General features: G+C 36.2%; 1 protein-coding gene across 1 annotated transcript in view; it reads left to right on the top strand.

The window, feature by feature from the left end:
* The window catches only part of LOC109730341 (uncharacterized), a 153,225-nt gene extending 137,623 nt beyond the window's left edge, over window positions 1-15,602 (top strand). The window contains 1 exon segment of the mRNA XM_075998880.1: window positions 15,057-15,602. Coding sequence (XP_075854995.1) covers window positions 15,057-15,602 — 546 coding nt within the window.
* The last annotated feature ends 1,306 nt before the right edge of the window (window positions 15,603-16,908 follow it).

Below are 16,908 nucleotides of genomic sequence, written 5' to 3'. Positions count from 1 at the left end.
CAAAGGTCAAGGAAGAAGGCAGATATTAAAAAATGTCTTGGAATATTCTGCCCTGTTAGAAATGATTTTTAAAAGCCTGTGTATGTTGCTCTTTATTTTCCAGAAGGACATCTTTTGTCCCAGGCTCTTAAACTCTCAAAGAACTCTACCCATGAAGTGATCACTCTTAGAAGTCAGTGAGAACCAAACTTCTTGTCATGGCTTATAAGGGACTCCATTATCTATCAGCATTTCTATTGTTTAGGAGTTATGGGACTATCTGTGCATATTTTGAAGACCACTACATCGAACCATCTTTTGACAGGGTTTTGCTCTCCTGCCATCGCTTGAGTACAGGGACTGATCATAGCTCACTGCAAACTCAAACATCTGGGCTCCAGGGATCCTAAAACCTCTGTCTACCAAGTAGCTATAACTATGGGCATGAGCTACCATGGCCAGCCATTTATTATTATTATTATTATTTTCTGGTAAAAATGGAATCTCCTTATGTTCCTAGGGCTGGTATTAAGATCCTGGCCTCAAGTGATCCTTCTTGCTTGGCCTCAAATTGCTGGGATTATAGGTGTGATCCTCCATCCCCAGCTCCATGTTTTAAGTTCCTTCTGATGCCTCATTTCTGAAATGTGTAAAGGGGAACTGTGGAGATATTTAGATTTGTTTCTGTAATACCAGAAACACTAGGGACAGATAGTCATATTTTATGCATCATGATTTCCAATTCTAAGTTTTCAGAGACAATTCTACAGAAAGTCAGGCTCACTAATTTTGTGCAAATGCATAACCTCTGCCTAAAATTAAAAATTCTAATGTTATTTCACTTCTAAATAATTTTTTCTAGTATAAATAAGAGTACATTTTCAACTTTATTATAGCCAAATACCAAAACTATAATATAGTTTATTTTGCATGCTCCCTTATAGAATTCCTAAATATACTGTTTCATTCAGTGCTTCATATACATGAATATACTTATGCTCCCAATTGATTCATAATATTTTGATAACTTATATTCCATAATTTCCCCCTGTTTAGTAGCATCAGAATTGTGTCATTCATATGTGTGTATGTGTGTATACATTTCTCTGTGTGGGGTGTTTAATGGGTGGAAGTTTCCACAAATAATAATCATATAACTGTATATATTTATTGTACACACTGTAGTGATCTGATATGTGTATAAATAGTAAAACAATATAATTAAGGTAATAAACTGTTCCATCATCTCACATATTTACCATTTAATTATAGTGAGAACATTTATTAATAGTGAGGTCTATGGTCTTAACAAATTTTAAGCATATACATTATTAATAACTCTAATCATGTTGCCATACAATAGATCTCCAAGATCTATTCATCTTATAACTAAAAGATTTTACCCTTAAACATCTCCTCATTTTTTCTGACTCTATATCCTGGAAACCACTGTTGTACTCTTTATTTTTGTAAATTCATCTTTTTAAAAATAATTATCCAGAGCAGTATTTATCTTTCTGGGAATGGCTGATTTTACTTAGCATAATGCCTACCATGTCCATCCATGTTGTTGAAATGGCAGGATATTTATAATTTTCATGGCTTAGTAATGGTATATGGTATGTTTGTACAGGCATTTTTAAATCTATTAATCAAAGCAGGCATTTAGTTTGTTTTTATTTTCTTGGCAAATGTGCATAATGCTGCGATATATATAGGGGCGCACAATCTTCTTGAGATACTGATTTTACGTGGTTATACTCATAGGTAGAATTGGTGAATAATAAGGCAGTTGTATTATTTACATTTTTTGACAAATCTCTATGATGACACTATCCATTTACAATCAATAACAGTCTACAGGGATTGATTTCCTGCACATTCTTGTCCTCACTTGTTATGTCTCTTGTTTTGGACACTAGCCATTTTAGCACTTGTGAGGTCATACCTTATCATAGTTTTCATTTGTGTTTATATGATGTTTTGGTGATGCTGAGTTACTCTAGGTGTTTCCTGTTGTAAACTGGTATGTTTTCTTTGAAAATAATCTACATAAACTTTTGCTTATATTTAAGTGTGTGATGACATTGTTTTGCATTTGAAAAATATGAGTTTCCTATATATTTTGGATATTAAAATATTATACAATATAAACTTTGAAAATATATTCTCCCATCGTATATGCTTTCTATTTTTTTTCTTGCTGTACAGAGGATTTTAAGTTTGATGCAGGCCAAATCTTTCCAATTTTGTTCCAGTGCACATTGTTTCATATCCAAAAAAAAAAAAAAAATTGCAAGTCTTATGTCAAGGCTTTCCCATATTTCTTCTTTTCTTTATACTATTTTTTTAGAAACATTACAGTTTTATGTCTTCCATTTAAATCTTTATTACATTTGGAGTTAGTTTGTGGGTGCCATATAAGAAACAATAGTCTTCTTTTATTCATTTGTTTTTGGGTATCCAGTTTTCCAGCACCAAACATTGAAGAGCCATACTTTCTGCATTGTGCATTGCTAGTGCCTAGATAAATGTTACTTGATCTTGTAAGTTTTGGTTTATTTCTGAGCTCTCCATTCTCCTCCATTGTTATTTGTGATGGTTTTTATGCACATATTTTGCTGATTTTATTACTGCCACCTTAAAATTTAGTTTGAAATCAGAAAGTGTGATGCTGGAACCTTTTTCTTCTTTCTCATTATTGTATAGGGCTCATCAATGGTATTTGAGAGATCATACAAATATTAGAAGTTTTTGGTTAATACTGTCAAGTAATGCCCCTGGAATTTGGATAGGGAGTGCATTGAATGTATACATTGTTTTGGATAATATCATTCTATTCACTCATGCCATCTTCAATTTCTTTTTTTAATATCTTATGGTAGTCAGGGTAAAGGGTTTTTTTTAAGCACTTTAGTTAAATTTATTTCTTAGACATCTATTTTCTTGATGATATTATAAATGAGTGTTTTCCTTTTTCATTGTCTGCTTTATTAGTGTATAGAAAAACAACTGCTATCTATATGTAAATTTTATATCCTGTGACTTAACTGAGAGGTTTTATTACTTTTATAGCTTTCTTCCTTTCTTCTTTATGGTTTTTGATCTATAAGATAATGTCATCTGTAAACAGTGTTATTTTTAGTTTTTCTTTTCTAATTTGAGTGGATCTTGTCATGTTCTTGCCAAACATTTCTACTTTGGTGGTGTAGTCACATGATAAAATAGTAGCATTAACAGTGGTTGCACATTATACTTATGGTGGTATGTGTGCATATGAAGGATTAAATACCTTTCCCAGGTTTTATAAACTGGATTTGGAAGGTAAAGATTTTTTTCTTTTGAGTACTTAGACTAAAGGTATGTCCACTGGGTTTTCAATGAAGAGTGGCTGTAGCTAGGACACAAGTCTACCCCTAGTTCTGCAGTGGAGTCTGCATCTGGTGGGCCAGTTCCAAAGAGCTTGGGTGGTTTCAATACTCTCTTGTTTCTGGGTAAATTGGTTGCCTTCAGGATTTGGATGTGTATGACACATACTAGGGTATGGTTGTTCATTTCAGTCTGCATATTTTAGGGCTAATACCATAAGCATGGGTGGGCGTGGCTCCCAATGAGTACCTTGGAAGAGTCCCTGCAGGTTGCTGTGTGGATCTATGCACTGAAAGAACTGGACATGGACTATAGTTGAGACAGCTGTAGCAGAGTCACAGTTCTGCTTTACAGATGATAGCAAGCCCAAGTTATTCAGGTCTGCCTCCATGGCTGCAGATAGCTGTGTCTATCCCAAAGTCTCTGGATGAGCAGCACCACTCCCACTTTGTCACAGGGAACCATCGGAGACTCTGTGTATCCAAGATGGTTGACCCATGTTGCAGTCTGTATTCAGGACAATAGGTCCTTAAGTTTGTCAGCTGGATGAGAGCCTGAATATTCTAAATGACCCCCCCAGATCTATGGTTCCACTATAGTTTAATAACCTTCCATTTAAGTCCCCAAATTTTCCGTGGAAGGCTGCCAAATTTTTGTTGATCTTTGGGAAAGAGTAAAATAAAACAAGTGGATCCTTCCCCTCCTACCATATAGCTGATTTCCTCTCCTTATATATTTTAAATTTATGATGTGTTGTATTTCAATTTTTATAATTTTTAGAATCAAAGGTTCAGAATGACATAGCAGCATTTTAGTTTCTCTATATTCTCACCATATGTATGTACCTGCATATGCTTTTACTTATTTAAAAGTTCTCAATGTAATGGTTGTGAGGTGATATCTCATTGTGTTTTTGTTTTGCATGTATCTAAAGATTAACAATTTTTAGATTGCTTTCAAATTATGTTTGGCCATTAGTATATCTTCTTTGCAGAAATGCCAGATCAATGTATTGTCCATTAGTTAGTCAAGTTATTCACCTTTGTTTTTGAATTTTAATCATTGTTCATTTATTCACGATGTTCGCTTCTATCAAATATGTGATTTGCATCTATTTTACCCCATTTTGTAGGCGGCATTCTTACTCAACTAAGTTTTTCCCCTGTGCAGAATGATAGAATCTCATTTTTCTTCTCTTCCTTTTTCTTGATTATGCATTTGATGTTACATCTGCTAAAACACTGCCAGGACCAATATCCTGTTGTTTCCTTTACATTTTCTCTAAGAGTTTTATACATGTATTTCTTATGTTTTAATATTTAATTTATTTAAGATATATTCTATATAGTGCAAGGGAAGGTACCAACATCATTTTTTTCTCCCATAAGTATTCAGTTTTCTACAACATTTGTTGAAGTGACTCTTCTTTTTCATTGCATGGTCATTGTAATCTTGAGGAACTTAATTTTGTCATGGACACAAAGGTTTATTTCTGGGTTCTCCATTCTGTTGTTTCATCTCATTATTTGTCTTTGTGCAGTAGCACGTTATTTTATTCCTGTAGATTTGTTTTCAAATCAAGAAGTGCTATTACTCCTTGTTTGTATTTCTAAAACCGTCTGGCTATTTATTGTTCCAATACACTTTTCAATTTATTTTTATGTATTCTCAAAACAAGTATGATAGGACTATTATAGACATTGATTACATTTGTATGTCATTGTGGATAGTATTGACATCTTAACTTTTAAAAATCATCTGACCATTGAACATGAATGCATTAAAGATTGTGTTGAATTTTGACATATTTTTGTATTAGTGAGTTTGTGTTGTGCTTTTGATTTCTAGTTTTGATTTCTAGTTCCACTTCATTTATGTCAAAAAATATATGTTGTATGTTTTTAGGTTTCTTCAACTTCATGAGACTTAAGTGTCCTAACAACATTTGCCATGTATGATTGAAACTATAGTGTATTCTGCTGCTTTTGACTGAAGAGCTCTGTAAATATCTTTTACATCTAACTGGTCTATAAATTTTTCCCATTATCTGTTTTCTTATTTATCTTTTGTCAAATTTTTGTATTCATCATTGAAAGTGAGGTCTTGCAGTCTCTATAACTAGTGTGTTGCTAGGTGTTCCTTGGCACACTTCTGTCCATACTTTTATTCATTTTTTCTTAACATATTTAGAAGCACTGATATATAATATATTTTTTAAAACATCCATGCTAAAATATGTATATTCCATGTATATTATCTGTGTATGTGTATTCTGTACCATAGATATCTCCTAAATGACCCATTTTGTCCTTATAAAAATCTTTGTCACTTTCAAAGGTTTTTGACTTAAAGTGTATTGTCTTTAATTATGGCCAAGATATCCTCCTTTTATTTTTTATGTAGATTTTTTTTACAATTACTTTTAACCAGTTTGACTTTTTAGAGGTAAAGGACGGCATATTGTAGGGTTCTGTTTGTATTTATTGATACATTCATCTTATTTTTCATTAGAGAGTCTAAACAATTTATATTTAATGAAACTTCTGAAGGAAGAGTTTGCTGTTTTTTTATTATTCAAAAACTGAAATTGAGAATTTGAAAGGAATTGCATTTAATCTGTAGGTCAATTTGGACATCTTCACAACAGTAGGTCTTATTCCCTTGAAGAAGAACATATTCAAGAGTGTGTTGTTGATTTTCTTATATTTGTGAATTTTTCTATGTTTCTTCTATAATTCATTTTCAGTTTCATTCCATTCTAGTCAAAAATTAAAGTGTGTAAAATTTCAACTTTCTAAAATTGGGTAAGACTTGTGGCTGAACAGGTAGTTTTTTAGGAAGAATGTTTTATGAGCTATCAAGAAGATTGTATATTCTGCTATTATTGTGTAGAGTGTTTCCAATACATCTGTTAGGTCTAATTGCTCTATAGTGTTTTCAAATATTTTGTTTTCTTATTAAATATTTGACTGGTTTTATTATTATTGAAAGTAGAATATCAAAATATCCTATTATTTTGCTGTCCCTTTCTTTCTTCAATTCTGTCAATGCTATTTAAAATATATTTGAAAACCTTGATGTGAGATAATGATAGATATCATATATATGTATTATTTTCATAAGCCCTCAGTGAATGACCACTTTTTATATTTAATGCCCTTGTTTGTCTCTTGTGACAGTTTTTACTTAAACTATATTTTAAAAATTATAATGTTTTTCACTTCAAAATAATGTGTCTAATATAATTTTGAACTCCACTGCTCTTAGATGCTAAATGTTTTCCTGATATATCTTGCTATATTCTGCAAGTTTTAGTCTATTGTTCTCACCAGGTATGAAGTCAAGTCACTTTAGATACAATATAGTTGGATTTTTTAAGTGCCTTTATTTAACTGTGTCTTCTGACTGGAAACACTAGTACATAAATATTTATATAATTTTCTCAAAGGAAGGATTTACAATTTCTATAATGCTAATTGTTTTATATGACTTTTGTCACTATCTTTTCTTTCTTTCCTCTCCTTCTGTTCTGCATTGTACCCCACTGATTTTTAGTGACATATTTTGTTTCTTTTCCTAGCTTTTTTTATCTCTATAAACATTTTTTTGATGTTCACCATGAGAACTATGAAAAATCTTTTGAACTTGCAACTTATGTTAAATGGATAACTACTTAACTTCGGTTGCATACAAAAATTCTTAATCTTTACCTCTGCCCTCACCTTTATGATATCGATGTCAATAATTAATTCTCTTTATATTGTGTACAAATTAACACATGGAAATAATAATTTTCTTATTTTGCCTTTCAAATTTTTTTTTTAATTTTGACATATTATGGGGGTACAGATATTAAGGTTTCAATAAATGCCCATTTCCCCCCCTCCCCCCAAAAGTCTGAGTCTCCATCAGGACCATCCCCCAGATGGTGCACATCTCACTCATTATGTATGTATATACCCGCCCCCCTCCCCCTCCCGCCTGCCCAATACCCTATTACTGTAGCACCTATGTGTCTACTTAGGTGCTACTCAGTTAATACCAGTTTGCTGGAGAATATATCTGGTGCTTGTTTTTCCATTCTTGGGATACTTCACTTAGTAGTATGGGTTCCAGCTCTAACCAGGAAAATATAAGATGTGCTATATCACCATTGTTTCTTAGAGCTGAATAGTACTCCATGGTATACATATACCACATTTTATTAATCCATTCTTGGATTGATGGGCACTTGGGCTGTTTCCACAGCTTTGCAATTATGAATTGTGCTGCTATAAACATTCGAGTGCAGGTGTCTTTTTTGTAGAGTGTCACTGGATCATTTGGGTAGATGCCCAGCAATGGGATTGCTGGATCAAATGGTAGATTCACTTGTATCGCTTTAAGGTATCTCCATATTGCTTTCCACAGAGGTTGAACTAGTTTGCAGTCCCACCAGCAGTGTAGGAGTGTTCCTCTCTTTCCGCAACCACGCCAGCATTTATTGTTTGGAGATTTTTTGATAAAGGCCATTCTCACTGGGGTTAAGTGATATCTCATTGTGGTTGTCATTTGCATTTCCCTGATGGTTAGAGATGTTGAGCATTTCTTCATATGTTTGTTGGCCATTCTTCTGTCTTCTTTAGAAAAATTTCTGTTCAAGTGCTTTGCCCACTTTTTAATGGGGTTATTTGATTTTTTCTTCCTAATTTTCGTGAGTTCTAAGTATATTCTAGTTATCAGTCCCTTATCGGATGCATAGGATGCAAAAATTTTCTCCCATTCTGTAGGTTGTCTGTTTACTTTCATGACTATTTCTTTGGCTGTGCAGAAGCTTTGTAGTTTGATCATGTCCCATTTATTTATTTTTGTTGCTGCTGTGATTGCCTTTGGGGACTTCTTCATAAAGTCTTTGCCCAGGCCGATGTCTAGGAGAGTGTTTCCAACTTTTTCCTCTAGAGTTCTAATAGTTTCATACCTTAGGTTTAAGTCAGTTATCCAGCGTGAGTTGGTTTTTGTGAAAGGTGAAAGGTGTGGGTCCTGTTTTAGCCTTCTATAGGTGGCTATCCAGTTTTCCCAGCACCATTTATTGAAGAGGGATTCTTTTCCCCAGCGTATGTTTTTGTCTGCTTTGTCAAAGATTAGATGGCTATATGAGGATGGTTTTATATCAGGATTCTCACATCTGTTCCACTGGTCAATATTCCTGTTTTTGTGCCAATACCATATTGTTTTAATTACTACAGCTTTGTAGTATAGTTTGATATCTGGCATATTAATGCCTCCTATTTTGTTTTTGTTGCCTAGAATTGCTCTTGATATTCGGGGTCTTCTTTGGTTCCATACGAAGCGTAAAATTATTTTTTCTATATCTGTGAAGAATGCTGATGGGATTTTAATAGGTATTGCATTGAATCTGTAGATCAGTTTGGATAGCATAGACATTTTGATGATATTGAGTCTGCCGATCCATGAGCATGGTATGGATTTCCATCTGTTTACATCCTCTGCTATTTCCTTCCACAGTGTTTAATAGTTCTCCCTGTAGAGATCTTTTACCTCTTTGGTTAAATATATTCCTAGGTACTTTAATTTCTTTGTTGCTATTGTGAAGGGAATTGAGTCTTTGATCTGGTTCTCAATTACATTGTTGTTGGCGTATATGAATGCCTCTGATTTCTGTGTATTGATACTGTATCCTGAGACTTTACTAAATTCATTGATCAGTTCCAGGAGTTTCTTGGTTGAATCCTTGGGGTTTTGTAGATACAATATCATACCATCAGCAAACAGTGAAAGTTTGATCTCTTCTGCCCCTATTTGGATACCTTTGATTCCATTTTCCCGTCTGATCGCTGTAGCCAAGACTTCCAGCACTATGTTGAACAGAAGTGGAGATAGTGGGCAGCCTTGTCTGGTTCCAGTTCTAAGTGGGAATGATTTCAATCTTTCTCCATTCAGTATGATGTTGGCTATGGGTCTGTCATATATGGCTTGTATCATTTTTAGGTATGTCCCTTCTATGCCTATTTTCTTAAGTGTTCGTATCATGAAAGGGTGTTGAATTTTGTCAAAACTTTTTCTGCATCTATTGAAAGAATCATGTGGTCTTTGTTTTTGCTTCTGTTTATGTGGTGAATTGCATTTATAGATTTACGTATGTTGAACCATCCCTGCATCCCTGGGATGAAGCCCACTTGGTCGTGGTGGATTATTTTTTTGATAAGTGTCTGTATTCGGTTAGCTAAGATTTTGTTGAAAATTTTTGCATCTATATTCATTAGGGATATTGGTCTGTAGTTTTCTTTTTTTGTTGCATCCTTTCCTGGTTTTGGTATCAGAGTAATATTCGCTTCATAAAAGGTGTCGGAGAGGTTTCCGTTCTTCTCGATGTTGTGGAATAGTTTCTGCAAGATAGGTACTAGTTCTTCTTTGTAAGTATGGTAAAATTCAGGTGTGAAGCCATCTGGACCGGGACTTTTCTTTTTAGGGAGATTTTTAATTGCTGTTTCTATTTCAGCTGTTGAGATTGGTCTGTTCAGGGAATCTATTTCTTCCTGGTTGAGCCTAGGCAGGCTGTGTGTTTCTAGAAATTTGTCGATTTCCTCCACATTTTCCAGTTTGTGCATAAAGAATTTTGTAGTATTCATAAATTGTATCTTGTATTTCTTTGGCATCAGTTGTGATATCTCCTTTTTTATTCCTGATGGAGCTTATTAGAGATTTCTCTTTTCTGCTTTTCGTTAGCTTAGCCAATGTTGTGTCAATTTTGTTTATTTTTTCAAAGAACCAACTTTTTGTTTTATTAATCTCCTGAATAGCTTTCCTGTTTTCAATTTAGTTTAGTTCTGATTTGATCTTGTTGATTTCACTTCTTCTGCTGGGTTTGGGGTTGGTCTGTTCTTCTTTTTCTAGCTCTTTGAGTCGTTTCATTAGATTGTCTATTTGTGATCTTCTTGTCTTTTGGTTATAGGCATTTATGGAGATAAACTTTCCTCTGAGAACTGCTTTAGCTGTGTCCCAGAGGAGTTGATAACTTGTCTCTGCATTGTCGTTTTCTTCATAGAACTTTTTTATTTCCGTCTTGATTTCTTTATTGATGAAGTCATCATTTAGTAGGAGGTTGTTTAATTTCCACGTTTTTGTGTAGAAATGTGAGTTTCTGTTGGGGTTGATTTCTAGTTTTATTCCACTGTGATCTGAGAAGGTACATGGTATGATTTCTATTTTTTTAAATTTCTTGAGATTTTCTTTGTTTCCTAGGATATGGTCAATCTTAGAGAATGTCCCGTGAGCTGATGAGAAGAACGTATATTCAGTGGATTTTGGGTAGAATGTTCTGTAAATGTCAGTCAGACCCAACTGTTTTAGAGTTTTGTTGAATTCCATTATTTCTTTATTAATTTTCTGTTTGGAGGATCTGTCTTGTGCCGTCAGTGGGGTGTTGAAATCTCCGGCGATTATGGAGTTGCTTAATCCCTTTGCTTAGCTCCAGTAAGGTTTGCTTTATGAATCTGGGTGCACCTAAGTTGGGTGCATATATATTTAAAATTGTTATCTCTTCTTGTTGGACTGTGCTCTTCACCTTTATATAATGACCCTCTTTGTCTTTTACTACTTTTGTTGGTTTAAAAACTAAATCGTCTGAAATTAGAACTGCCACATCAGCCTTCTTTTGGCTTCTATTTGCTTGGAATATTGATCTCCACCTTTTTATTTTTAGTCTATATGCATCCTTTTAGGTTAGATGTGTTTCCTGAAGACAGCATATACTTGGCCTGTATTTTCTTATCCATTCAGCCAGCCTATGTCTCTTGAGTGGAGAGTTTAAGCCATTCACATTTATTGAGAGAACTGATAGGTAAGGTATATTACTGATCATTCTGTTGGGTTGGATGTTGTTGCTATGATTTCTGTCTTGAGCCATTGTAATATCTGGCCTTTAATATCTCTGGGTTTTGGTTGTTTTTATATTCGTGGGTTATTATTATAATGTTCCATGCGTAACGCTGATTTAAGTACTTCTTGTAGGGCTGGTCTTGTCTTGGTGAATTCTCTGAGCCTTTGCTTGTCTGAGAATGTTTTTATTTCTCCTTCATATACGAAGCTTAGTTTTACAGGGAATAATATTCTAGGCTGGGCATTGTTTTATTTCAAAAGAGTGAGAATGGGGCCCCAGTCTCTCCTTGCTTGTAAAGTCTCATTAGAGAAGTCTGATGTTATTCGAATTGGCTTTCTCTTGTATGTTACTTGCTTCTTTTGTCTTACAGCTTTTAGAAGGGCCTCTTTAGTTGATACTTTGGTCCGTCTGATGACTGCATGTCGTGACGTCTTCCTGTTTGCGTTGAATCTCCCTGGGGTCCTCTGAGCTTCTTGAACTTGTATATCAAGATTTTGAGCAAGGCCTGGAAAATTTTCCTCTATTATATCTTCAAACGGCTTGTCCAACCCTTGAGTGTTGTCTTCTTCCCCTTCTTGTAACCCTATGACCCTCACATTAGGTTTCTTCACAAAATCCCACAGCTCTTGTAGGCTTTGCTCTTTTCTCTTGTTTCTCTGCTCTATTGCTGTGACTGATTTATTTAATTGGAGGGTGTTATCTTCAAGCTCTGAGATTCTTTCTTCTGTTTGATCTACCCTGTTCTTGAGACTTTCCACTGTATTTTGTAGTTCCTTGAATTGATTCTTCATTTCCAGGAGTTCGGTTACACTTTTCTTCAATGTGTCTATTTCTTTTCTTATATCCTGGAGACTTAGTGGTTTCTTGGTGTTGGTTATTGAGTTGTTGTTGCAGCTGGGTGAGTGTTCTTATGTTCCATATACGAAATTCCTCTTCTGTCATATTGGTAGCCTGATTTTGGTCGGTGTCCGTTTCTAGGGGGCTGGTGCTCCTCTTTGGGGGTGTGTTTTCCGTTTGGTTCTTCATATTTCCTGAGTTCTTTTGCTGCTTTCTTCCCATGTCGATCATTTGTTGTTTCTTTCCTTAGGTTACTGATTGGGTATTCACACACCTTGTTTAGTTTCTGAGGCCTTAGGTGGTGCCTGTGGGTGAAATTGGACCACTCCTTGTATATTGAGTCAGTGGGTGCCGTGGAAAGGCTGTGCAAGATGCCGTCCCTGTCAGTAGGTGGCATTTGCTTGGAAGAACAGGCTATGGTGTTGATTTTGAGTCCTGTTATCAGCTCTCGTTCTGGGCGGAGATTGGGTGGGTAAGCCTTCCCTCAGGCCGTTAGCAGGGGTCAAAGTTCTGTGCTCTGCATCCAGGGAAAGCTGTCAGGGTGGGGCTGGAATGGTCCCGCCCAGCCACAAAGTCTGGGTGTGGGTGTGGGGCTGTCTGAGACCCGCAGTCTGCAGCAGGCCTCACTTCTTTCCACCCTCCCCAACTCCGCAGCTACTCCTGGGCCTCTGCCAGCAGGCCAGACCACAAGCCGCCAGGCCTCCCCGGACTGTGATGCCGGTGGGGAGGTTCCCTGCACAGGAACGCCACCTGGGTTGGGCGCACGGCCTCCTCCTGGGAGGAGGGTTGCCCTGTAGGACTCCGATCCACCCCGGGAGGCACAGAGACCTCAGTAGGCTGTTCACGTATAACCCTTCTGTGCCCCGGGCAATGCTAGCCCTTGGTGCAGGGGATCTGGTCTGCAGGTCCGACCTCTGGGTCCCAGAGTTCAAACTGTATTCCCACCAGGGAGAGGATTTCTGGTCCTAATTCACCCACAGGGAGCCCAAGCTGGGTCTATGTCTCTCAGCCTCTGAGTCGGCACCGTTTTCCTGGGAACACGGTGCCAGCAGCACCTGGGAGGGCGGGCGGGGTCCCAAATGGGAAGGTCCCATTCCCTGGGCGTGCCTCCGGCTGGTGGATGTATTGTCTCTCTGGGCAGCCGCGGGTAGTGTCGGCTGAGGGGAGGAGGAGGCAATATGGCGCCTGCCGCGCGGCTCGGGTCCGTGCACACGGAGGTGCCCGGAGGAAGTTGGGAACCTGGTGCCACGTTTGCTACAGGCTCACCGTTGGCAGGCGGTGGCAGTCTCTGGGCTGGTGTCCGCAGGTCTCTCCACCCACTGCGGAGCCCACCAGCAGTCCCGAATGCAGGGGAGGGGAAACAGCAAATCCACATACCCTTGCCGCTGGTCTCTGGGCTGCTCCGGTGGTCTCAGCCTCCAGTTCTCCTCCGCAGCCTCCTCCCGTGGAGTCTCTGGGGGTCTCAGGTACCCCTCCTTCCGGCCCTTGTCCGCTGTATGCTCGTCTTCTTGCTTCTTTCCTCTAGTTTCTGCTAGAATCTGTCTTTTCTGCAGAGACCCTCTGTCTGGAGGTGTTATTCATCCGCCATCTTGTTCCGCCCCACTGCCTTTCAAATTTTATAGCATAATTAAGATTTTGCACCAACATTATGATAATGCAGAATTTTATTCTTGATATATGCATATTTTTCCCATAGAGTTATGTAGTTTTCCTGGAAGATAGAAACTACTCTTTGGAAAGGCTATGAAAAAACAGATATGTTGACATTTGCCTATAGTTTCATTCTCTTTTGGTAGGAAATCTAGGACATGGATTTTTCTACTAAAGTCATAAATCAGTATCAGCATGGAGGAAGGGCTTTGGTGGGTAAATGCAACAAAGTTTCCTTCCCCTTCCATGTGGTTTTTGGTGTTATTCTAATTTAGATATCTATGAACAATTAGAAGTTATGATTTTTAAAAGAATCATGGTTGTCAGTATATTTTTAAGGTCATACATCTATGATAGTATATATGACAGTATATTTTTAAGGTCATACATGGATGATAGATACCCTTGCTAATTTGCTTTCTACAGTTTTATATATTCAAATTGTGAAATATATTCACCTGAGTCTAGTCAGTGAGATACTTTGTTATTTTCATTTCTTTCAGAACTGTCTTCCCATTCCACCAAAGACCTACTGCCAGAGCAAGCCATAAAAGATCCATTTCAGAAATCAATACTGAGACTATATGGAAGCTGTAGCCTTGAAAATGTACACTTAAAAAGAGAATGGGATTGTGTGGTTGAGTGTAAGAAGCAGAAAATATGTTCTGATGGTCTTACCCAATGTCTGTCAACTTGCCATAGAAAAATCTTCAAATGTTATAAATGTATAAAAGTCTTTAGTAAATCATCAAATCTAAATAGACATAAAACAAGACATACTGGAGAAAAAAGATTCAAACTTAATGAATGTGCCAAAATGTTTAATCACAGCTCTAATGTATCTGGACATAGGAAATTTCATACGACAGAGAAATCCTACAGGTGTGAAGAATGTGGAAAATCCTTTAACTGTTGCTCAAAACTTATTATACATGGGAGAATTCACACTGAAGAGAAGCCCTACAAATGTGAAGAATGTGGCAAAGCCTTTAACCAGTCCTCAATACTTACTCAACATAAAAGAATCCACACTGGAGAGAAACCCTACAAATGTTATGAATGTGGCAAAGCCTTTCCCCAGCATATAATCCTTACTCTACATAAAAGAATTCATATGGGAATGAAACCATACAAATGTAAAGAATGTGGCAAATTCTTTAACCAGTGCACACACCCTACTCAACATAAAAGAATCCATAGTGAAGAGAAACCCCACAAATGTGAAGAATGTGGCAAAGCCTTTGACCGGTGTACAAATCTTACTCTACATAAAAGAATGCATATGGGAGAGAAACCATACAAATGTGAAGAATGTGGCAAAGCATTTACCCAGTGCATACAGCTTTCTCAACATAAAAGAATCCATTCTGGAGAGAAACCCTACAAATGTGAAGAATGTGGAAAAGCCTTTACCCAGTGCACATACCTTACTGAACATAAAAGAATTCATACAGGAGAGAAACCTTACAAATGTGAGGAATGTGGCAAATCCTTTACCCAGTCCTCAACCCTTACTCAACATAAAAGGATCCATACTGGAGAGAAACCCTACAAATGTGAAGAATGTGGCAAAGCCTTTGCCTGGCGTACAAGCCTTACTCTACATAAAAGAATTCATATGGGAGAGAAACCATACAAATGTGAAGAGTGTGGAAAAGCCTTTACCCAGTGCACAAACCTTACTCAACATAAAATAATTCATACTGGAGAGAAGCCCCACAAATGTGAAGAATGTGGCAAAGCCTTTAAGCACTCCTCAAACCTTACTCAACATAAAAGAATTCATACTGGAGAGAAACCCTACAAATGTGAAGAATGTGGCAAAGCATTTACCCAGTGCACACACCTTACTCGACATAAAAGAATCCATACTGGAGAGAAACCCTAAAAATGTAAGAATGTGGCAAAGCCTTTACCAGGCTAAGAGACCTCACTCTACCTAAATGAATCCATACAGGAAAGAAACCATACAAATGTGAGGAATGTGGCAAAACATTGTCCCATTGCTCACACCTCTATATAAAAGAATTCATATTAGAGAAAATTTCTACAAATGTGTATATTGTGGCAAAATCTTTAAAAACTGCTCACATTTTATCGAACATCAAAGAAATCATACTAGATAAATGTTAGATAAATGTAATGTGTATGGAATTGCTTTCCCAAAGTATTAGCCTTAAAATGCACAACAGTACTTACAGTAAACTATAATAATGTAGAGAGCTGACAATAGCTTTAGTTATAACAGAGATCTTATTGGACATGGGAGAACTTACACTGAAAGAAATGCCCCAATATTTTCTCAAACATTGCTCAACATCACAAAAATTTTAAGGAATAGAAATCTTACAAATATAATGAATGTGAAAATATATTTATGCAAAAGATACACCTTAGAGAACAATAAAAATTTGATACTTAATACTACAATACAGATATAATAAATTTCAGAACCACTTAGTCAAGAATCAAGTCTAAACAGATATCAGAGGACTCACAGGGCAATGCACTGAGTCACTAAAATATTCTCACATTTCTTTAAACCAAGTTTTTTATTATAGAGAACACCCAGTTAAAATAGTTAGTTGATTTTTTTTGTATGTCAGCTTTAAAAAAGTGGGAGATTTTTTGAGAGTTATAATTACATGTAATATACACTTTCTGGTCAGTGTGCGGTTTAAATGTAATAAAGTATAATTTTTTGCTATTTTTGACATGCAAATACTGATGTTTTTCAACTTTAAATATACCAGATGTTATGCTTTCATTCTTTGCGTGTATGTGAATGTGTGTGGTTAATGATAGCTACATCACATTTATTCTATCTTAAGAATACAGTCTTTCTATATTAAGTACTCATTATTCATGTACTTTTCCATGGAAAATTGAAAACACTAATATGTAAGATTTATGAAATGGAGAGGTACTATGGAGTTTTCTTATAACAAACAGTATTTCAAGTGATGTATGATGTAGGTATACAGACTCATATTCTACTCATTATAATCAGAATGAAAAAATGACAATATTAGAAATAAATTGTTTTATAATTGCACATTACAATAATAAAGTAGAATGATATTTGGAATGTTTTTAGATAACATGTAAACTTAATATGTTTCATTAAATTAAAAATATTTTTAATGTGTCAAACATTTTGTAGATAGAATGAAGTGTTATTTGCACCAAATTTA

Source organism: Microcebus murinus, chromosome 31 (assembly GCF_040939455.1).
Source record: "Microcebus murinus isolate Inina chromosome 31, M.murinus_Inina_mat1.0, whole genome shotgun sequence".
In the NCBI taxonomy this organism is placed as follows: domain Eukaryota; kingdom Metazoa; phylum Chordata; class Mammalia; order Primates; family Cheirogaleidae; genus Microcebus; species Microcebus murinus.
This window is presented reverse-complemented; position numbering and strand designations above follow the sequence as displayed.